The sequence below is a fragment of the Phoca vitulina genome, unplaced genomic scaffold (genome assembly GCF_004348235.1).
Source record: "Phoca vitulina isolate PV1807 unplaced genomic scaffold, GSC_HSeal_1.0 scaffold54, whole genome shotgun sequence".
Lineage (NCBI taxonomy): Eukaryota > Metazoa > Chordata > Mammalia > Carnivora > Phocidae > Phoca > Phoca vitulina.
This window is the reverse complement of record NW_022589757.1, coordinates 7,406,519-7,430,235: the sequence shown is the minus strand read 5'-3', so window position 1 is coordinate 7,430,235 and position 23,717 is coordinate 7,406,519. Positions and strand designations below refer to the sequence as shown.

At 47.3% G+C, this 23,717-nt stretch overlaps 1 protein-coding gene across 3 annotated transcripts in view; it reads left to right on the top strand.

Moving 5' to 3' along the window:
• Positions 1-343: 343 nt before the first annotated feature.
• Positions 344-23,717, top strand: part of CD247 (CD247 molecule) — a 71,334-nt gene continuing 47,960 nt past the window's right edge. For all 3 annotated transcript variants that reach the window (XM_032389472.1, XM_032389471.1, XM_032389468.1), the window contains exon 1: positions 344-492. In XM_032389472.1, the coding sequence (XP_032245363.1) occupies positions 384-492 (109 nt within the window). In that variant the 5' untranslated portion in view covers positions 344-383. The remainder of the gene's footprint in view (positions 493-23,717) is intronic.

The following is a 23,717-nucleotide window of genomic DNA, read 5'->3' as shown; positions in this document are numbered from 1 at the left end:
GACTCTGGATCCAGAGCTCTGCCGTCTTACCAACCTCCATAAAATATGGCAAATGTTCTCACATGCTTTGTGAACTCCTATTTGCTTAGGGACTGACTTCACCAATCAAGATAGGAATTAAATAAAAATTTGACAAAAGTTAGGGGAAAAAAGGAGAGTAAAACAATGGTTAAGTGAGAGAAAAAGCAAAAATGTAGACACACACACACCTCAAACCCTCAAACCTCCAGAGCTTCCTGCCTATGAACCGAAAGGGGGAGTGTGAGTTGCTTGGCCCTGGTGGCAGGTGTGAGCCTTCTCAAAGGCCCCACAGTCTTCCACTTCCTGAGGAGGCAGCAGCAGAGCAAAGCCCGCAGACTCCTTTGCTCTTCTGTGTCCCAGCCATGGCTGCCACAGCCTCGGCGTCCTGGCACCATCCTGGGGGAAAGGACAAGATGGCGCGGAAGGTGCTGGTCACGGTGGCCTTGCTGCAAGCACAGCTCCCAGTTACAGGTAAGGCCAGACGTCTCGGTGGCAAGGAGCTTCTAGAAACTCTTTGTGCGTGTGTGTTGGGTGGGTTGGGGGGGAATGGTGGAGGGCTAGTGAGGAACTGGTGTGTCTTTTGAATCCTGTTCTCCTCAAATCGAGGGGCGGCTGAGCAGGGGGGCTCGGGCTCGATGCCGGCATTGGTTCCTCACAGCTGAGCTGGGCATCGGGTCAGAGCCAGCGGCCTGAACACACACCTGCCTCAAGGCCAGGTTTTTCCGGTGATAAAAGGAGAGAGGAAAGTCCACGGAGGGGAAGGATGGGGAGGAAGGAGGCAGAAGAGCCATGGAGGCAGGCCCAGTGTGGAGAAAAGGAGAGGGAGCATTTAGCAGAAGCTGGATGAGATGAGAAAATGTCAGCCAGGCCATCTTTCTCGTCTCGGCATCTTCTTTTAGCCCCTTGCTGGCTCCATCACTCAGCCCCTTTCCTTCTTCCTTTTCCAACAAAAACTTCTCTTGTTGGTCAACCAGGGTCACAGCTGTGACCTAAAGCACCTGGATGGGGCAGGGACTAAGCAGCGGGGTCAACGAAAGAGGGAAGGGGTCTTCCTCGGGGTCCGTGTCACGACACAGCTCTGTCATGGCTGCCCCCTCACCCCACGGCCCAGGGCGGCCCTGTGACACACCCATCGCAGGCTTAGTGACTCACCCACCACCCCTCACTGCAAGCAGCTCTCCATCTGAGGCCAAAAAGCTAGAGATGCTGACAGAGCGTAGGGACAGATGAGAGGATGTGACCTGTTAATCACCACCAACCAACCAGCAAGAGAACTTACTCCTCACCGCGTTTGGTTCATGGGAGCCTGGCTTTTCTAGAATCCTTTCACTCCCACCATGTTTTCTAGGCCAGGTAATGAGGAGAACATGTGAAAAGAAGACAAAACAGACTGTCTTGGGGGATTGGGGCCACAGCATTTTTATAAGGAATGGGACCAGCCGTATTTGAGTCTGAAGAAACAGGGAGGGTGGTCGCAGGCAAACGACCTTCCCCCACCTCACAGGTTGCTTCAGCGTGGGACAGCGTTTAGCGACAATGGTGGGAGGGCAGGAGAGGCCACGGGCGCTTCTGCTCCTGACAGGGACCATGGCACAGCCTCAGCTTGGTGCTTCAGGGGTTCTGAGGCTAAGTAACCATGGGGTTTTCTGTAAGATCGCAGCTTTCTTCTCAGAAAAGCCTTTGTTGGGTATGAGTCACATGGCGCTGTGGGGTGAGGGCTCCAGAGCAAGCCCCAGGCAGCCCATCCTGTGTGCAGGCGACAAGAGGACCACGGTAGCCTGTGAACTCCCTGATTTCAGGGGTGCAGCTGACGGCAACAGCCTCAGACCGTGGGCTTCAGGCAGCTACGCAGAGTTTCCTCACCAGGCCATTTGTGTTGGCCTTGGGGCCAAGGTCGCAGCAAAGTAGGGGTAGAGGAGAAAAACAGGAGCTGCTTGGTGGCGGGGGGTGGCCGCCGAGAGCGGCAAACCATCCCACCTGGCAGGCCAGTCGGGAGCCGTGCCCATTACCACAAATGGCGGCACAGGAGGGAAAAGTTAGATTGGCTGGATTTTTCATCTTTCCATGCCCCTTGCTTTGCAGGGGTGGAGATGGACATGTCAGCTACTCCTAGAGAAGGCTCCTAGACGAAAGTCCTTCCAAGCGTCTCGCCCAGTTGAGGGGAAGGGAGCGGAGACTTGGGCCTTTAGCCCTGAGGGCTGCAAATGGCTCCATGTTGGCTTTACGACTGCGCTGGGCGGAAAGGCTGCTGGTGGAATTTGAACTGGGGTCTTCTCTCTTTTCTCGCTCAGTTAAGTCACCCGTCCCCAAACGTTTTTTAAAAATCCACTTTTTACTAAGATTTTTCCATTTGCCTTTTACGGAAATGCCCAGATCATGAGGATCAAAGCAAATAATGACCTAGTCTGTCTACATGAGGAGGTGTCCCTGGGTGAGAGTCTATCACCGCGGTCACCGGGGTCCGTGGCTGGAAGCGACAAAGGTGGTGTGCTTAAACGGCACAGGCTCACTTCTGCCGGCGGAGCCGTCAGCCGCTCAGTCCCTATAACTGTCTACCCTATGGTGGCCAAGAGTGCGCCCCATGGTTGGTGTGGCCATCGTCCTGTGAAGTGGGGACACGCAGCTATGACACAAAATCTTGGGGAGTGCAGGTTCCCACGCTCTACTTTTAGGCAGGCAGCTGGATGTGGTGGCAAAAGTCAGGTCAAACCCAGAATCCCAGTGCTGCCACTTTCCTAGCTGTGCAACCTTAGACAAGTTACTTAACCTCTCTGGGCCTTGGTTTTCTCCCCTCTAAAGTAAGGATAACTTTCCTTGCAGGGCTGTAAAGATGAGAAATGAATGTAATGTGCTTGATACATAGCAGACAGCCAAACCATGGAAGTGGTATTAATTATTACTATTATTACATCATGGTCTGTTTTCTTGTTCTCGGTATCTAGCAACAGGAAATGGAAACCCATGGTTAGAATTCTTAATTTGCTCTCAACTGGGTGGTACACAGCACTGGCCATTCTCTCCATCGGTCGAAATCCAACTCATCCTCCTTTCAAGTTCTGAGCATACCCATTCTAGCACAGGAACATAGTGGTGATCCAGCAGAGCGGTGGGCCCATTCGTGAACAAGGATCGAAGCTTTGACAGGCCACAGGATGAGGATTAGAACGGCCATTTTTATTTTCTAAGACAACTTACTCTGTAGGGGCTGTGCCCCCAAAGGGAGAACATGCTCCAAAATATATAATATAAATAGGGGGAAGAAAAGTGAGACAAAATCCAGCAGGTCGTCCCTAGTCAGGATGGCCACCCGGATTTTGAAGCTGAATGCTTGGTGTGTGTGCCCGGTGACCGGATAGTTAAATGTAAACTTCTCGAACAACAGATCGTTGCTTAAACTGCTCGGAGCTGGATGTGAGGGGAGCTTCTAAGTAATGCAGAACAAGAGGACAAGGTTTGCTTCAATGGCATTCACCTGTCTCTGCTCATCCAGATGAGCGACTAATATTTTCTCCCTTGGCATTTCTCACACTTGCTGGCTTAGAGACCACAGCCGTGGCTGTGTGGGATGTCACCCCGTCCTGGGAAGCTCTTGCTTCGGTGAATGACCACTGCTGTATGTATTTAAGATTCTTTTTCTGTTTGCCTTTGTCTTTAAAAAATTAGACTTAACGTTTACTGGATGTACGTTTTTACTTTCCAGAGTCCCCAGGCATCGTGTCTCGTGTTTTATTTAGAAGGGTTAAGACACTAACTCGGGAACTGTTTTGCATTAGGGCTGTCCAAACCTGCACTTCGGGAATCCTTTTTCTCCTGAGCCGTCTTTACCTATGGTCAGCTAATGGATTAAGTAAACAGCAGGGATTGGTCAACATAGACTTCTTCTCTGCCTGGGCCAACGTTAGCTCTTATTAACACTGAGCTGATGGTAGATTTAATCAATTTGAGCAAACATTCAGTCAATTTGGTTAAAAAATCATCACACCAGTCACTTGACACATTAGTTGAAACAAACCGGTTAGTCCTGTGGTACTGAGCCGTTCCTTCCAGCCTAAACAACATGAGTCTACGTTCCCTGAGGGAAGGGGAGCCTCAGTCTTGCTCGGAGAGGTGTGCGGTGCTTAGCCCACTGCTGGGAGCAGAGTCCACACACAATACATGCATGCTGGTTGAATGAATTCAAAAGTGGATGAATGAAAGAAATCTAGATGTTTCCATGTGATTAACTTTAATGGTTTAGTGGGTAGGGAATACATTGGCGTGGCATTATTTGGACGTTTCATCTACAGAACTTAGTGTTTAAATTTAAACCAAACAAAAAAACAGACGTTAAGCTGGTGGAGGGGACAGGGCAGCGTGAGTGAGCAAAATGATTCAAAATGAGTTGCGAGGATGGTTTAAGATAAAATCTGCTGTTATTAAAATTTTTGATGTAAAATTTCCGATATTTGTTTGTTTTGGACCTACGAACAAGATAATTTCATATGACTCAAATAATATTATATCTCAAAAATAAATTGATACGCAAAAAACGTTCATTTTTCTGACTTGGCTTAAACCCTAGGGAAAAAGCAGAAAATAAACAAGGCTATCAACTGTTGGAGAATGTTGACCAATAATATTAAATGAGAGGTACCAGGAGAAAAATAATTTTGTGGATTATGGCAAAAAGCACAGTATCCAACTGCCTCAAAATGTGGAAAGAAGAAAAAAGCAGGTTGCCCAACCAGTGTAGTCTGATTTGGTCTAGGCTACTAACTAAATGTTCCAAGTAGCTCTCGATGTTTCCCCTCTCTTAATTCGAGGTATTTTAATAAAAATATCATAAACTCATTTGAGGAAATTATACATTATTTAAATCCATAATCTCACAAGCTAGCCCAATAACTTTTCATTTGGACTTCTTTGTGTTCCACTCCAATATTTTTTATACGTGTATACGTATCTTTATGTAATTGCCATCATAAAAGCATTTCCGTGTGCTGTTTTCTTAGTAATCCATCGTGAGCATTTTTTATGCTTAGCCTTCACGATTTTTTTTTTTAAAGATTTTATTTACTCATTTGAGACACAGAGATACAGAGAGAGAGCGCATGAGCAGGGGGAGAGGCAGAGGGAGAGGGAGAAGCAGGCTCCTCGCTGAGCCAGGAGCCCGATGTGGGGCTCGATCCCAGGACCCTGGGATCATGACCTGAGCCGAAGGCAGACGCTTAACCATCTGAGCCACCCAGGCGCCCCACGATTGTTTTTAATTACTATGTAAATTTCCATAGTTTATGCATTGTATTTTCCTGCTCCTTTATTGTTGGACATTTGGGCTGTTTTTAATTTTTGTTATTATAGCTAATCCTGCAAGAAAATCTTTACATTCGTAGCTTTTAAAATTTCTTTTGAATTCCTTCCTTGGGCTTAATTTCTCCAGGATTGACAATGAAAGGAATTGGTTAAAGTAAAAGAACATTTCGCAGGATACTTTAGGCTTCTGTTGAAAACAATCGTCAAGGAAAGAGAATTTTTTCCTAACTCTCTGACTATCTGCAATTGTTTCGGTCTTCTCTAGAGCAGCAACATGGGGTGGGAAAGAGAGGGCCATAGAGCTAGAAAGATCTGAATTCAAGTGGCGGTTCCTCCCCAGGCTTTCACTGAGGGGAGCTGCCAGCCCTCAGAGCCCGTTCTTCCTCTGTAAGATGGTGGCAGTGATGTCTGCCTCCTGCAGAGGATGGTGGAGCAGAAATGCCACTCAGAAGTGCTGCACGCAGAAGGTGCTCGAAAAGCAGTAGCCAATACCATGGGGGCCTGAGTCTCCCAACCTGCAAAAGAGACAAAACATCATTTTCCCAACGCGATAGCTGGGAACACTGGTACTGATATCTTTCTTTTTCTTTGTTGCTAAATTGCCATGCAAACTTGGGCACACAGCTCTCTCTGGGCTTTGGTTTTTCATCTGTGAGATGAGAGAGAGCTGAACATCCCTTTCACCTACAAAATGAATTGCATGTGTTCTTGAAATTATGAAGTTTTTAAGAACATTTACTTATCAGCCCCCACCCTCCTGGTATTGGCTCACAGAATTAGGAAACTAAACTTCATGATTCCCTGCAGTTCCAAATACTTTTTTTTTTTTTTAATCTGGACTGCTACCTTATCACAATATTTTTAACTCTCTAGCAGGAGCCTCTGTTGTGAAAAATCCAAGGACAAAGTCCAACATTTTCTGCCTTGTCCTTTATGCTGTCCATTGACTGCAGATTTATCGGGGGCCACCCAAGGACTTTGTTGGTAAGGACTGACTTGAAGAGAAAGCAGATTGCTGTCTAAAGCAGCCAAATTTGCAGCGGGGGAAATGTTAGGAGCGTCCACTGTCCACTTTGCTTGCCTGTTATGATTTGTGCTACTCAGCAACTAATTTTCAGGCTCAAGGGGAAAAAAATAAATAGAAAGCATTAGAACAAGAACAGGCAGGATCCTTGCCCCGTCCAGACCATCGGTCTCTTAATGTAGTCAGACCTTTATATTTACAAAGTGCCTTCCTACGCCTTTACTTACTTGATCCTCATCACCATCCTATGGCAGGTGGCAGATAGAAGAGTAGGATTCTCTTTTCATAAACAAAGAAAATGAGGCTCAGAAGTTTGACGACTTGCCTAAGAGTGGAACCAGGCCCCAAACACAGTTTCTCTGATCCCTTGTTCAGGGTATGCATTCTCGAACATTCTATGAAGCCCTCTCCTACATCCTCGCTTGTCAATTTGCAATGTCATATGCCCTGTGACTGAGCTCTGAGGCAGACTTCTGAAGGTATTGCCTTCAGTAAGCACTTATTCTTATTTCCCTCTCAATTTTTGAAGAAATAGTTATTTTGATGCTGAATATCCTCATGTAATATGAATTTTTCTGCTGAGTTTGAAATATTTGGTTGTTAATATGGAATTATGTTTTTCTTTGGCATGTTACTATAATTCTGAACTCACATTTTCCCACAAATCTGGGAAAATCCATCTTATCTATTTTACTCCTAATAAATATATCTATTTTGGAGCTTGTCTTGGGAGGGATGGCCACCTGTATGCAATCAACCCATTTCCATGTGTACCCTGTCTCCACCACTGCCCTCCCTGTAGGTGAAAATCAAATGGGTAAAGCAAAATTAAATTAAATCATATTTGAGAGGTTTTGATTCTAAGTAATAGCCTGTAATTGATCTGTCTGATAAGAATGTATCTTCATACAATGTATAAGGCTTTGTATGTGTGAGATTTTCTAAAGGAACAGAGCACCATTATACACAGACTAAGTTGAGATTTTTTTTTTTTATGAAATCCTCAAGGAGTGGGAGGATGGCCTTTGAATGACAAATGTCTGTAATCAGTTTTCAATTCTTTTTGTCAGATCTTAGTCTTTTCTTTTTTTTTTTTAAGATTTTATTTATTTATTTGACAGAGAGAGATAGCTAGAGAGGGAACACAAGCAGGGGGGGAGTGGGAGAGGGAGAAGCAGGCTCCTGGCTGAGCAGGGAGCCCAATGCGGGGCTCGATCCCAGGACCCTGGGACCATGACCTGAGCCGAAGTCAGATGCTCAACGACTGAGCCACCCAGACGCCCCAGTCAGATCTTAGTCTTGAGTCCACTTGCATCTGCTTGATCTGAGCTCAGGAAGGGCAAACCCTTTCGCTGTTGACTGGCTCAAAACAAACCAAGATAAGAAATCCGAAGCAGAGCAAAATATGTGAAGCATTAAAGAACCAAATATGTGACTATCCGTTACCTTCCCAAAGTTGCCTGGGAGGAGGTCTGGGGAAAGGAGCGCTCAGGAGCTTCTGCAGGACATGTGTAGGGCGCTGGGCTAAGAGTGGGTTGCCTTTGCAAACCTTGGGGTTGGGGAGGACAGCCCAGAATGTAAGCCTCCACCACCGTGTAGGATATGACAAATTGCTCCTTCTCTCTGTTGCTGTAGATTCTAGAAGCTCAGCTGTGCACTTCTGTGTTTCCCCAGGTCCCCTCCACGGGATACTGTACTGGTTCTAAGACATAATGTGCATGATGGGCCTGAGTTAGAACTGCCCTTTCATCATGCGGGCTGAGAGGGACGGTGGAGAATTGGAGAGAAGAGGTGTTATAGGGGAAAGAATAGAAAAGACAACCTGGGGGTGGGGGTGGAGGTTGCAACCTGTTGCGACAGGAGGCAGAATCACCAGAGCAAGCTGCTCCAGGGAGAAGGCAGCTGAGCCAAGTGAATCCACCTGTGCCCAAGCCCGGTCCTACGGGTGATGGCCCAGGGTGGGTGCTGGCAAAAATCCGTGCCCGTGTGTGTTGACCCAAGTGCTCGGGGGGGGGGGGGGGGGGGAGAGGAGGAGTGCAGGGGTCTGCGCCCCAGGGCGCATGCTCGGGTGGGAGACGCCGTTTGTGTATGTGTCCTGGTGTGTTCCAGAGTGTGTGTGTGTGTGTGTGTGTGCGTGCACGTGTGCGCATGCTTTGGCGCCCAGTGTTTGCACACTGCCGTGCCTGGTGCATGCATGTGCTCGTCCGTATGCTGATGGACAGGTCTTGTGTCTGCAGATACGTGTTTTTGTTTGGCAGCAATGAGTGGTTTTGTGTGTATGGCATGTACATTTAAGAGGAGGTCGGCGGCAGCAGGACGGCTCTGAAGAAGGAAGGGCAAACGTTGGTTGAACTCAGAGCTGGCCATCTGGGGAGGTGAACGGTAGGGCTGAGATGTCACTGAGCACATTCTAGGGATTCTGTGCAGAAGGGAGACAAGAAAACTTCTGTTCAAAGTAGAATCTCTAGGACCCTGGAGAGGTGGGGGTGGCCTCCTTATAGATGCAGAATCTCCAGGTCCCCCAACTTCCCTCAGGACTTTCCCGTCTCCCAAGTAAGCCTGCTGTCTTTCCTTCATTCTACCTTTCTTCCTCCCAGCTCTCTCTACTGAGAATGCGGACTATCTTACGGCTACCTGTAGTAATCCTGTCTGCCCCCTTACAATCCTGTCTGCCCCCTTACAATCCAGCCCAGATGTGTGTGGCTCTCCTGGGCCCACTGTTAACATTGTTATCTGCATTAAGGTGACAAAAGAAGGTGGAAAATTTGTTGTCCTTAGAACTCAGAATTAAAAACCCAACACAAATAGTTCCCTACAGTGAGCCTTTCTCATAGTGGAAGCCCAGCACACAAATAGTTTCAGGAACACTTACCCATCCGCAGAAAATGTTGCCAGCTTCCCCAAATTCTCACCAATTCTTTCCACAGTGGCCATCTTATGAGTTCTGATGAAAACAGTCAAAATGCATGTGACGCTTTTCTTTGTTTCTGCCCTGAGAACAGAATGGCAAGCAATCCAGTAAGGTGGTTTCTAGTGACCTACTTTGGCCATCGAGAGTTGGTTTTGCCAGACCGATAGTTATTTTTAATATCCAACTGTTCAAACCATCTGGTCAGCTACTGGACATATCAGTGAGTAAATATTAACCAAGCACCTCTCATGCACCCCTAGTCAAACAAAAATCCTGCAGACAGTTGGCCAAGTGGCCCGTTGACCAGGCCAGTATCTTGAAGATGCATGTTGAGTGATTGAGAGCCTGTGAGTAAAAGAAAGCTTCCCTGGTCCTGTAGGTCATGTTCTCAGGTTTTATGAAAAAGTCTTAATTTGTCTACAGGCTTGTTTCTTTATGGTCTGGCCTAATTTTCATCATTTTGTGAGCCTGTGCTAATTTCCATGCTGAGTTTAGTAGCAAAGGAGGTGTGTATCTGGAGCTACCACCCAGGACTGTTTTGAGTTAGGCCAGAGAGCTTCAGAAATTCCCCCTTTGATTTCCTCAGATTAGAGAGAAATCTTTGTCTTTTCTCCCACTTAACTATCAACGCTTCAAAGCTCAGACCTATATAAAATACACAAATGCTTTCTGGACAAAATGAATCTTGTCCGTTTTCTTTGGATTTTAGTGGGAACAATAAAGATTGAGCTACAAAAGGTTGGCAAAGAGGATTATTCTTTTTCTTTCTATTAAGTGTAGAGGCTTCAAAAGAACAGCTCAGAAAGTCAAATAATTGTATCGGCTGCAGCTCACCCATCCATCTCCCTGCTGACCTGGTCTGTGAAATCCCCTTTAAAAACTTGGCCAGCTCTCACCTGCCCACGGCAAATGCTGTATTGTTAAATGTCCCCATACATAATTCCACAAGGGAGGCTGCTATAAAGCAAATTCCTTCCGTTTCAACAGAGCACCTCGTCAAGGATAGCTCTTTGGGGTGAGGGGAGGAGTGCCTCTAATTTTCAAAGCTTTGTAATCTCATCTTGGGGAGGGAGCTACTTGAAAACCAGAAATGGGTTGTGAATAAAGTTATAATCACAAACTCCTGCAATCTAAAGGGACCAGCAGGAGGATGTGGAAGGGGAGAGTTAGAGAACAGTTTTTTATCTTCATGGCTATTTCTTGATTTCACTGGTTTGGAAAAAACACGTCCGTTAGCTTCTAGCTATGGCTCTAAACACAAGGTCTCTGACTTGGAGCTGATCTAATCCCTGGTTTGTTTGCAGACCGTAGCTTCCTCAGAAAATTCCTGTCAGCCCTTTTGAAGAGCACAAAATGGCTCCTCTGGGCCAAAGGATAAAGAGGGGGTTTGACTATTTAGGCATTTTTCATTTGGGGTTTGAACATTTTCTAGCAGCATTTAAGCCGGGAGTGATTTCAATTTAAAAAGAAGAAGAAATCTAACTTCCAAATTGGTAGTCATCTCAAATTCAGTACAGAGTGATCACCCAAGGAAGCCAGACTGTGCTGTAGGGCATCCTCTCTATGGTCCTGGATGCTCCTCCTCCCGCAGGGTTCCTTCAAGCCCCCAGTCCTTCTCCGTCAAGTCTGACCCTGTGTCGTCATCTGTCTCTCCTACCACCTCCATTCCCTCTCTCGAAGGTTTGAAAAATCAGAGAGAATACACAAGTCACATGTAATAGGATTTTGAATTATGCAAGTTCAAAATAATGCAATACAAAAAATTAATGTTTCCATTTACGTGCGCTATTAAAAATAATGTGACTCTAATTTTACAATTATTCCTATGAGAAATTAATTTTGCAAAGTCGCCGGGAATGCACCTCTCACTTTGTGGAACTCCCTTGTTATCAGAAGTGGCTTGTGGTCATATCATGATTAGGTCAGGGTGGGAGTCGGGATGCTGCCAGTGAATTTTACCTTCAGTGACAGGAAGAGGACATGGAGTCTCTCTGGGAAGATTTTCTATGATCAAAGTGGGCGTGGCCTGATGTGGCCGAATCACAGGGTATTCGAGCTGGGGAGGATAGGTATCTTCAAGATCCACTTCCAGATTTTACCAGGAAGGAATGCTTGCCCAAGAAACCAATAAACCAGCTGAATGTCACATAGGCAGCAAGTGACAGGGTCAGTACTTGAACCAAGGACTTTTGGATTCTTGCTCGGGCTTTCAGTCCTCTGGGCCAGCAGGTTGCTGTAAGGAAATGGTGCTTCCTGAGCTGGCCACTTGGGTCTTAGGGGCCTAGAAATAGGCACGGCACGTTGGAATAGCAACCACAAGAGAGCTCAGGTGGCTGGGTGCTGTTAGCTCAGTCTGCCCGTGAGGCCACGATGATGGATGGCAAACTGGCCGCCTCCGTGAGCCGAAAATATACTTGGGAGAGTGTTGGTTGAATTGTTTAGTAATGTAAGGATTTATTTTCTATTTTTTAATTTTATTTTTATTATTTTTAAGATTTTATTTATTTATTTGAGAGAGAGACAGAGATAGCGACAGAGAGAGCATGAGCAGGGAGAAGAGGGAGAAGCAGGCTCCCGGCTGAGCAGAGAGCCCAACGCGGAGCTCGACCCCAAGACCCCAAGATCATGACCTGAGCCGAAGGCAGACGCTTAACCAACTGAGCCACCCAGGCGCCCCAGGATTTCTTTTCTAATTTAGCCATTTTCATTTGTGTAAATTTTCACTTATTGAATTTGCATAGAATGAACATACATGTTTAATTTTCTTCAAGAGAGACATGCCCAGATTTTCCTTTCAGTTGGTCACCTCCCTAGCGTGGGCAGGAGTGATTCCTAGGACTTGGAAGGATTTCCCTTCCAGGGTTTTCTGTGATGCCATCTCACCTGGGATCTGCAGCCTCCTGCCTGTCACCCCATTCAGGAGGGAAAGGCAAATGCCTTCGTGTGGGTAATCAATGGCATCTCTAGCTTCTCTACTGAGATTGTCTAGGACCATGGTGACCACAGGGACAGGGACCCGCTGATCGAAGACTCTGGCAGCGGAACTTGCCTCTGATAGTGATAGGGCATCTATTAGGTGCATCTAGTTGGGGAGAGAAGATTAAAGCGAAAGAGAGAAACTCAAGTAATTTTCCTATTAGTGAAGAGAGTGTGTTTTAACAATATATTTCATTGTCAGAGACATTATCAGCGATAGAGAGAAAATTCAGAGCATAGCCATGCCTTAATTCATCCTGAATGTATCTGAGCAGCACGACGGCATGTCAGATGCTGCAGGTGATAAGTCCCAGATGCCGCGCTCCTAGAAGTCACACATTTCAGGGGCTGATGGATGGGTCTGACTGGTTTAGTAAAGTGACACAAGCTGCAGGGACAGCTAACCCTTGTGGAGAGGAACTGGCTTCATGTGTCGTTCACATGTGTTAGGTCATCTAATCTTGTGGCCCTTTTACTGGTGTCCTCATTTGGAAGGTGGGGAACTGAGGCAGCGGTGTGTGGCTAGCACATACACGAGCTGTGCTTTGGCCCCAGGCAGCCTGCCCCTGCCACCAACCATGTTGCTTCTGGGTGGGGGATAAACCTGACATTTCTCATGAACTTCAAAGGTGGGGGTGGGGGGACCCGAGGTTTGTTTGCCATGTGGAGAAGGGAGTTGCAAAGGACAGATCAGGTGGATGGAACACCATGTCCCCACCTGAGGAAACCAGCAAACTCACCAGTGAGTGCTCTCAGTAGCCCCTCACTGCAATCCTGGGACCCTCACTCCGCACCCTCGGGGTGGGTCCTGGGGCGGAGAGTCTGCGTGGTCTCCCAAGTTCTTTCTATGATGGCTCAATTTACTTGCTTTGCACACTGATTGCCATTCATCATGATGTGGCTCAGTGAGGAAAGAGAGGCATGTGAACACCCAAGAAAGGCACAGGGGCTTCGCCATCAGCATCATTAAGGGAAGGACACTCCCAGCTTTAGACATAAACATTCATTTCCAAGTGGGGTGGCTATCAAGCCCCTGCCGAAATGGGTGGCACAGATGCAGATTATGGGGTTGCTGAGCCAGCTCTGTCCCCTCCCCACCTCCGGAAAATGGAATAAGTATGTCAGAAGGGAGGGTGCCTCCCATCTTGGGAGCTCCGGGGTTACCCTTTAGAAAAACATCGCCAGCACATTCTGCAATCTCGAAATGAATCTGACTGGTAATTCGAGCATCGGGGTTTGTTCTGGATATTAGACAGTTCTGCCTGCTCCCAGACCTCCTCTTCCTTGCTCTGATGTGTCAGGGCCACGGCCGCGGGGGTCTCAACTAGCCGAGGGACCTGCTGGTAGCAGGGGGGATGCGGCAAGAACAAACAGTTGTGTTTCCAGGTCACACCTGCCAGGGGCCTCCGCTGTGAGGCAGGGTGGTCCTGGTTTTGTTCTGAGTCAAGAAATGCTTCGAACCTCTTCTCCTTGGGAAGAGTCCCTAGGAATTGGCCATTTCTCTCTGTAGCTTTCTTCAGTCAATGAGCATTTGAGAAACTGGGTGAAGGTCAGCCCTGACTTGCAAGGAAAGGCTATGTGAATGTGTTTTAGTTAAGAATAAGTTTTCATTCTAGTGAGACCTGTTTGTTTACAACACAGGTGTATAGGCCAGGACTGGGGATGACCTTGATTTTCTCTGCTGTTGCAAGAAGAGTGAGTGAGTGAGTGAGTGTGTGTGTGTGCACGTGTGAGAGAAAGAGGGGATCAGAAGTGGGGAGTTAGGAGTCAGGGAAGGTACAGGAAGATGTAGTAAAAGGATATTCATGAGAAAAAAATACTCTCATGATTCCTTTCCTCTTTTGGTTAGCAACCATTTCTCGTTTTGTTACAATGTGTAACCTGGTCTTCCCTCATGTGGGGGGGACTGTTTCTCAGACTCTTCTCCCTGCTTCTTGGCGTTGCTTAGACCCACCTCTGCTCTGAAGCCTTTGCAGCCCACCCCAGCCCGCAGTCACCCCGTCCTTCCTCAGCCTCCTGAGGCGCTCACTGTCTGCCTACTCCACGGATGGTGAGGAGCATGGGTTCTGACTTCACATTGCTGGGTTCAAACTCTACCTTCAGTGATTTTTAGCAGTATGTCTTTGGGACACCTAAAGGCTCTCTGGATCTGGCACTCGTCATCTGTGTGACGTGGGTAATAATATTTACCTCAGAGGGGTTTTGTGAGGAACAAACCCTGTGATGCATGAGAAGTGCTGAGCTTGGTGCCCAGGACCTAAGTGCTTGATATACGCCGGCTTATAAGATCATCGCACTGTGCTATCCTTGATTGCTGACTCATGTCATCATCTGACTCTTGTATTATTAACTTCTCATGTAGTTACGCTTTGCTTTTCCAACGGAAAGATTCTTGAGGCAGGGATTCTGACGTTTGTTTCTCTGTGTTCCCTATATGCCTAAAGTATTTACCATTGGGCTCCCTCAGATGAAACCCAGTGGTTAGGCGGTGGTTAGCAAACTTTTTCTCCAGAGGACCAGATAGTAAACATTTTAGGCTTTATAGGCCGTATGGTCTTTTCCACAAATACTCCACTCTGCTCGTGTAGCACGTCTGTAAACCAAGGAGCATGGTGATGTTCTAAGAAAACTATTCACAAAACATGCAGCCACTCAGATCTGGCCACGGGCCATACTTCGCCAATCCTTGTTAAGAGCAATGATCAGGGGCGCCTGGGTGGCTCAGTTGGTTAAGCGACTGCCTTCGGCTCAGGTCATGATCCTGGAGTCCCGGGATCGAGTCCCACATCAGGCTCCCTGCTCAGCAGGGAGTCTGCTTCTCCCTCTGACCCTCCTCCCTCTCATGCTCTCTGTCTCTCATTGTCTCTCTCGCAAATAAATAAAATCTTAAAAAAAAAAAAAAAAAAAGAGCAATGATCAGAAGTCGGATGCTTGGGTGCAAACCTACCTTCACTATTTCTTATGCCCAGTTTTCCACCTCTGGGTTCGAAAGGAGACCCCATCAAGAAGGGTGTGCCCACCTCTGCATGTGCCCCTCCCCTAGCACCAGGGGGACACGTGAGGGGGCCTCCTCGGGCAGCCACACAGCTGGAGTGGGTGGCTGGCTTCAGGGAGCAGCAAGCACAGATGCCAAGCTTAAAACAAAAATGGCACCCGTCTTCAAGGCCGATGCCCTCTGACTGAGGTGAAATGGAAAACCCGGAGTGATTCGGCCGGCCCCGAGAGATAAAAGCGATTGTTACTCTTCTCTGATTTGCTCTGTTCACGGATAGTTTAGTCATAGGAGTTTCTATTCTCAGGAACTCACAGCACATCGCGAATGATAGCTCATTCGTTCTCAAAATAATTCTCCTCTGCATAACAAGACTTTACAGGCAAGAAAGGGGAGCAATTATGAGAAACCATGTGTGTCAGAATCACTACAAGTGCTTCGAGATCATCAGATGAAAGTTCATTACGACCACGTACTGGCCACTTCTCTAATTCACAGCAGAAGCTGGGTTGTAAGGAAAGGGTGACATGTGCTTTTTTAAACTTTTTTTTATAACCCTTGAAATTGTGTTGATTTTGAAAGTGAAAATCCAGCATCCTGTCAGTTAAGGAAAGACAAAAGCAGACAAAAATTAAAGAGCTTGGCTCAAAGTGGGAAGACTTACTGTAGGACAAGAAAGCATAGGGTGATGCCAAGACTTCGTCACTTGGAATAAGTCAATCAGAGAAAGACAAGTATCATATGATCTCACTGATATGTGGGATTTGAGAAACAAGGCAGAGGATCATAGGGGAAGGGAGGGAAAAATGAAACAAGACGAAACCAGGGAGGGAGACAAACCATAAGAGACTCTTAATCTCAGGAGACAAACGGAGGGTTGCTGGAGTGGAGGGGGGTGGGAGGGATGGGGTGGCTGGGTGATAGACACTGGGGAGGGTATGTGCTATGCTGAGCGCTGTGAATTATGTAAGACTGATGAATCACAAACCTGTACCCCTGAAACAAATAATACATTATATGTTAATAAAAAGGAAAAAAAAAAAGACTTTATCACTTGGAAACCAGAAAGCTGTGTCATAAATCTTGTCTGCCTGATCATCCTAGTCTTCTTGTTGTAATAGGAGGTACTGTCCTCTCAGATGCAGTAATCCCCTTTGGGACACGATTAAAATAAGTTGAATTCAATGTTTCATTTCATGCTATACAGAGTATCTCTCAGTGTAGCATAAGAAATAGGAGAATCACCCAGAGAAACTAACATAGGCAGCGATCATGTGAGAAAATCGGATACAGAGAATCCACCCGCCCCATGAAGGAGATCCTTCTGTGTGTGCGTGATCATCATCATGCAAACGATTAAATCATACTTTGTAGTTTTGTCAAGTGCTTTTATGTAAATTACTTTGTGAAAAATCCACAGCTCTCTGGGATGTGCAAGCAGAGCCCCCTCCTACTGGTAGAGAAGCTAAAGCTTAAAGAAGGTGGTTTGTTCAAGATCAGTTATTGGTAGATTAGGAATCTGAAATCCATTCTTCTGGATCCAAACCCAAGCTCTCCTCCTACGAGTTGCACGTGGGTGGGCGATGTACATACCTGTGGCTCAGAGGGGTGGTGTGCAGGGGGGCGAGTAACCTTATAGAGAAGAACACACGCTACTAAAATTTGCACACGAACTTCCATTATTACACATATTTTTCATTTTCTGTTTCTTTTCCTCCTAGAGGTTAAATTTTCCATTCTTGATTTTAACCCAAAGAAACACTAAGTAAGATGGACCACTCTTGAATAAGACAAACTGCCTAAAATACACAATGCCCACTGACTAGTCTAACAGGATATGGACACCCTTGATCACAGCTAACCCCACCGACAAATTCCCAGGAATAAAATAGCTGCTCTTTCTGATATTGAATTAATCTCCAGTTGCATAAATCCCTTTGGACTGAGTGCTTGCAGCAGGGTTTCTCAACTTCTGCGCTATGACATTTGGGGTCAGATGAGTCTTTGCTGTGGGGGGGCTGTCCCGTGCATGGTAGGATGTTTAAGAGAATCCCAGATCTCTACCCACTAGATCCCCATAGCACCTCCAAGTTGTGACAACCCAAAATGTCTTCAGACATTGCCAATATCCCAGGGGGCAAAATCTCCCCCTGGTTGAGACCCAGTGACTGAAGTCATAATTTTTATTTATAATCACTCAGTGATGGGTTAGGCTATGATGGACAATCCAATCTGACTTAGTTTTGGCCATTAAATTGACCAGCATAGGAGGTTAGCAATTAATCCATTGCTAATCACTTTCCCACCATTAGTTGAAATGATGGCTTCAGGGATGCCCTGTGAGCATGGCTTTTGGAATGGACATAGGGGGATAGCTGTAAAGCATGGAAAGCAGTCACTTGACATTGGGTGTCCACAGTTGGTAAGTGACTCCTTCATCTTCCACCTGCGTTTCCATCTAGATGGTGGGATCGAGGGAGGTCAGTTTCAGTAGGAAGTGGGAAGAGGAGAGATTTACGAGGCAACCAGCCCCAAACTGAAATTCTGGCTTTAGCGCTACCTAGCTATGTGACTTTAGGCGAGTGACTCAACCTCTCTAAACTATCTTGTCTTTTATAAAATGAAGATAACTCTACCTACCTTGGAGAGTCACTGAGAGAATTGGAGATAATGTGTGTAAAGGGCCCAGATTGAGCTAGGCACGTAGGAGCAGTGTAATAAATGTTTTCTGTTACTATAAATTAAAAAAAAAGAAGGCCTGAACAGAAAAGTACAAGTGCTGAATAGAGTTCCTGAGGCACGTCCGTGGGAATGCCAGAGGCCATGGGTATCTGCGGGTGACCTCTCGGGTCTCCCGATGACCCCGAAGCGTGTGCTCTCCCCAGCCCCTCAAGGCCCTCTGCACCTGGCCTCACCCCAATGTCCCTGCTCCTCTGACTCTTGCAGGACCTGAGCATTCCAAAATGGAGGATTGGGAAGACACGGAAGATGCCAAAGCATTGTTAGCTTAGCAGCTAATTGGTCTTGGGGTGTAACCAACCAAGGTTAGGAGCCACAGAGTGATCAAAGTGTGAACAGATGGGTGGATGGGAAGGCAGCTCTTTGGCAAGGGCTGGAGGAGAGACTAGAGGACAGGAGGGATGGCAGAGAGCCGCACAGGCCAGGACACCCAAGGCTAAGGGGCTGGCACCTGTCACCCATCTGCAGCGGGGTCTCTACTAGGCACCAGGCAGAAAGGACCAAGTCTTCAGTAGATTATTGGCCAGGACAGCCCTGGGTAAAATGGTGAAGAAGGCTTTTCTGGCACCATCTCTCTTCCCCTTCTGCATCATAGAACCTCTGCTTGGTAAAGGATCTCCTAGGTCCCAATCAGTATCTCGCTGAGAAAGGAGGTGGCCGTCCTGAAGCCGGGGGCTGAGCCAGCAAGATGCTGCAGGTGAAGTCAGGTCATGGATGGAGGTGGGCACCCCTTAAACTGGGATTTCTGAGTGTGTTGAGAGTTTGTGATTCTAGATCTGCAACCCAGGACTGGCCCTCAGCCCAGTGCTCCCGCTATGCCAGGCTCCCTCGCTCAGCCCCATGTCTTATTAATTCTAAATTCCAAGATAACAGGTATTCAAAGAGATCAGGATTGTTTCCAAAACAAATACCAGCAACACTTACAATCTTCTTGTCCTTATTTATTTCATGCTGCTCCTAAAAGGAGCAATTAATCACTAAGAAGGTTTCCCCTGCCCTAGAAGCCGAAAGAAAATGAGAAATAAGCAAAACATGACCTGGAAGTCAGCCATGCCACTGCTTATTCTTATTTAAAATTGGATGGATTTAATTTTTGCTTTTAGAACCTAAAACACATGCACTTTAAAAGAAAATATTTTTTGTAGTTCAATGTTTACAAGGTCAAAGCACACTTACTGTGGAAAGCTTAGAAAATATGGAAAAGGACAAAGAAAAAACAAAAATCATTTTTTACAAATTTGGCACCAAGACTCATGAGTATGTTGGTGACTATCCTTTGAGGTTTGAATATGTGCGCTTAGTTTTGTAACTGTGTTTCTCACTGAGCAATAAATCATGGCCATCTTTTGCTGCTATTAAATATTTCTCTCCATCAATGTCTGTTAGTGCCTACAGAGTGTCACATTTTATTCTGCCTCTGCCTATTGTCGGACATTTAGATGGCTTCCCATTTTGACACATTATGAGCAGTGCCGCTGTGGACACTCCCGTGCATTTATTGGTGTCCACGGTTGGGGTTATCTTGGCAGTGGAAGTGTTAGGTCTTCTCTCACTGCCAGTGCCCCTGCTCCCTGGGGCCCACCTCCGGTGCCTTCGTGGCCCAAACTTTACATGCCCCATCTTCTTCGGGAAGCTTCCTGAATTCCATCTGATGGAGGTCTCACATGAGACATGGTACATACCATACCCCTCCTGGCTGCTCCCAAAGTATGGAGGTGATGACCATTTGTGGTCATGGTGGTCAAGACCAAGAATTGTGTCATCCCTCCCAGGCATTTATGATGGTGGCTGAGGACCGCTGTGGACACAGTGCTCTCGTGCAAAGACATCTCTCAGGAAATGCAGAGAGGTTCTTTAGAAACAGTCCCCCATATCTCAACCTTCCAACCAGCTTGGTCCCTGTTTAGACTCTTCTCTTGCCCAAGAGTATCTCCGGTTGTGCTTTCTCTTCCTGCCACGCTGTGTCCACCTCTCAGCCCCACTCAGGAAGCCCTGCATGTCACTGGTCTGGTTAATTTCTCTCTTAGCCCAGCACCCCCGAACTCCAGCTGCCTCCTCCCAGACCCCTTCTTCCTACCCCTGCCTTACTCCATGGAGAGAGGCAGACCCTGCCCAGGATGGAGCAGGCTTCGGGACTCTGTGGTGAGCTATTGCTTTTGAGCAGCTTCTTAGCCAAGCAGACACCCGTGCTGACCACAAGACGAGGGCTCAGGGTGGGGTTTGGGGTGGCGCACAGGGCTCCCATGGTCCTGCTGCAGCACATGCAGACCCAGCGAGGCGCAGCGCTCGGAGAGTGGGAGGTGACTTCGAGGCCAACAAGTCCAAGCTCTTTTCCCAACAGAGCTATCACTCACAGAGCCTTGGGTGGGTGGGAATCCAGATGGTCGGGAACACTTATGTGATGAACAACTCACTACCTACCTACTTTCTGCCTTATTCCATAACTCTTGCCATGCAAGACAAAAGCAAAACCCACCATTAGCGCAATCTTATGTTTTAGCACCTTCCCTGTAGCAGCTGGGCTGGAATTTACTAAGGGGGAATGAGGACAGAAGTCTCACTTAAACAGGGTTATTTGTTCAACAAATACTTATTGAGCTCCTGTATGCCAAACATAGAGCTAGGTGCTGAGGATACACCAGGGAGCAAACTCCCCTCTCTCCCATAGGTCCGTATCACAACTGTCCCCACTTCGGTCATTGAATGAGCCCTTAGCCATTGTTGAGATCCAGGCTGGGCACACCCCATTCCTCTCAAAAACCTGTGAAGTAAAAGTCCCTGATCTCCCCATTTTACAGATGGAGAAACTTAGGCTCAGAGAGCCCACACAGCTAGCAACTAGCCAACCTGGATCTAACCAGGGACTATCCCACTCCAAGCCTGCAATCCTAACCCCTATGGCATGGTTGGAAACTTTTTCTCACACTGGACTTGGCAAGTCTCTCTAAAACAGCATGAGAAGTCCACTGAGATCCTTCAGGTGGCTGCCTGGGCCCCAGTCCTTCTCTCCTCCTGTGTCTGACTGGAGGATACCGCACACTATTCAGGGACCCAAGAACTAAGTGGGTGAGAACAGAGTTCCAGCCCCACTGGGGCAAGCTGTTCGCCCTCTCTGGACCCCAGACTTCTTTGCTCTAGGATAAGGCCTTGGAATAGGTCTCTAATTCTCCTTCTAGCTCTAGAATCTGATAACTAGAAGATCTGATGTGATCATTGCCTTGCCTCACACATTTGATTTTTGATGAGACCGTCACACTCAACACCCATTGCTTTAATAAACATTTCTCCGTACTTGGCCTCCTAGGGTATATAAAATGCAGGGCAAATCTCCTGTCCTCCGAGGAGCACATGATTCATGATCTTATCTGGCCCTTGTAACAATCCAGTGACAGATTAGATAGAGCCACAGTGCAAGATAAAACTAGGGCAACACAACAACGAGACCACCACACCTGTGAAGAGTGCTTTTCCCAGCTCTGCCTCCCACCTCTTTGCTCCTCTGACCCTCACAGCAGACCTGAGAAGTGAACAGGTGAGGAAAGAGTTCCCATGTCACAGGTGGGCGAACTGCAGCCCAGTGCGCTGCATGGTTTCTCCACTGTATTTCTCCTTCAGCCAATCCAACAGTCTCTAGAATATTCCCAGTACCTGGCCATTGCACACGTAGAAGGAGAACACCTGACCCTTTCGGAAAAGATGAAACCAAGCCCTAACTTTCTGGCACAGGCTTTGCTGCATGGGACTGCAGAGATTCCAGCTGGATGGCTGGCATACACAAGAAACACAGTCAGCAAATGGTTCTTCAGAAAGCATGTTGTACTCAGCACCCCCACCACAAGTTGCCCCTGACCCAGTGATATCTCCCTGCTTCTCCTGCTCCCCTAATAACTCTGGGGAGACTCAGCCCAGCTCACCCTAGGATAGCCCTAAACCGCATCCTCATTTTGCAGCCCCTACAGGCTCCCAGAGCTGAGCCCCAGAAAGAATGTCCAGGGTCCCTGAGGCTGTACCTGCAGACACAGATCCAGCAGAAGTAAGAGCACAACAGGTGTTCTAGGTCTGTGGTAGGGTTTACTGATTCTAGGCCGGGCCGGGATAAATGCTTAGGAAATGCATCCTGGATGAGTTAATGATTCCAGACAAGTAAACCCAGCAGACAGCCATCTATGGAGAAGGCCTCTAGAACAGAGTCTTGGCATTAGGCGGCCAGCTTCCGAGTCTGGGCTCTGCCACTGCCCAGCTGTGCGACCTTAAGCCTTTCACTTGATGTCTCTGATCCTATTTTCTTCTGCATGCTATGGAAGCTTTGGACAGAGGTAATTAGTGAGTTTCCTTGTAGCACCAGAATTCGGCTACTCTGGAAAAGGCAGGCAGGAAATAAAGCTACATTCCTGTCATGACCTAGCTTGAGCCTGGCTGCCTTCTGTCCTTATCCATCAAACTTCTCCCCCATTCCCTGCTGACACCATTATCATCAGACTTACTGCCTTAAGGGAAAAAATGGGAAAAAGAATCCGTGGAAGAGAATAAGAAAAGGAGGGAAGAGAATTTGCAAAAAGTACAGCAACACGATGACGAGTCTGAGCTCTGAAGGCAGACCGTCCCGTTCAACTCTCCGCTCTGCCACACTCTAGCTGTGTGACCTTGGACAACTTACCTAAACTCTCTAAGCCTTAGCATCTCCATCTGTAAAGTGGGCACAAGAACACCTATCTCGAATTGGTGCTGTCATACAACTCACGGTGCCCTTGACCCTGAGAGAGGGCTCAACTAAGTCACAGCTGTTTCGTGTATGCCCAGGCTTGCTCTGTGGGGAGAGACGGACAGAAAGGAGAAAAGACAAAGTATGAACAGGGAGGGTGGGGGAGGAGGTAGGAAAGGTTCGAGGGTGACAGTGGAATCATTTTCACCCGCCCAGGAGTGGAATGATATGTATGGACTCCCGAACATCCCCCCAGTGCCTTCCTCTGTGCCCCCGGCAGACCCTCGGGCACCCCGGGAATGAAGCCTTTTATAACTGTGGGGCACGCTCCTCCAGGCTGACACCCTCCTGGGCGTCCCACCCACCGGAGGGGTCCCTTTGACATGGATCTGAGTGGTTTCTCACCTCCTACTAGGGGAATCTGTTGTTCAAGAAAGAGCTTTGGGGGAGCAGGGTGTCCCCCACCTGGGGCTAACCCTGGCTGGGGAGGTTGTTTATGATTTGAAACTGAAGACAACAGCCTACGCTGGAGAGGAAAATTCCCCTCCTTGCTAGGTAAGAGGCTTCACAGACCTCACCAACATGTTGTTTTCTCTCTCTTTTTTCTCTTTATGCACCCATAAGCTTCTAAATTTTATAAGCTATTGCTTACTTTTATCTTTTATCTCTGAAAGCAGTGGAAAGTGTGGGACCCACAAAGGTCAGTGATGGCCAACTGGGGAATAATAAAGTCACAGACAGAGGTAAGGTTTCCGCTTTACCTGGTGCTGCAAGGGTTAAACCTTTCCCTCCACAAGCAGCCTGCCTCAACTCCTAACCTTGCTCACCTGTGGTCTGTCCTCTTCCCTGGCAAATGCAGATCGTGAGCTTGGCGGAATCCTGACAAGACCGACTTCGTGCCTAACACAATTGTAATAGCAAACTATCATTTTAATGTCCCCCCCCCCCCCCAGTGTTTTTATTGTGGTAAAAAAGCACATAGAATTTACCACCTTGATCAGGTTCAAGTGTATGCTTCGTGGCATTAAGCACATTTATATTGTGCAAACGCCGCCACCAT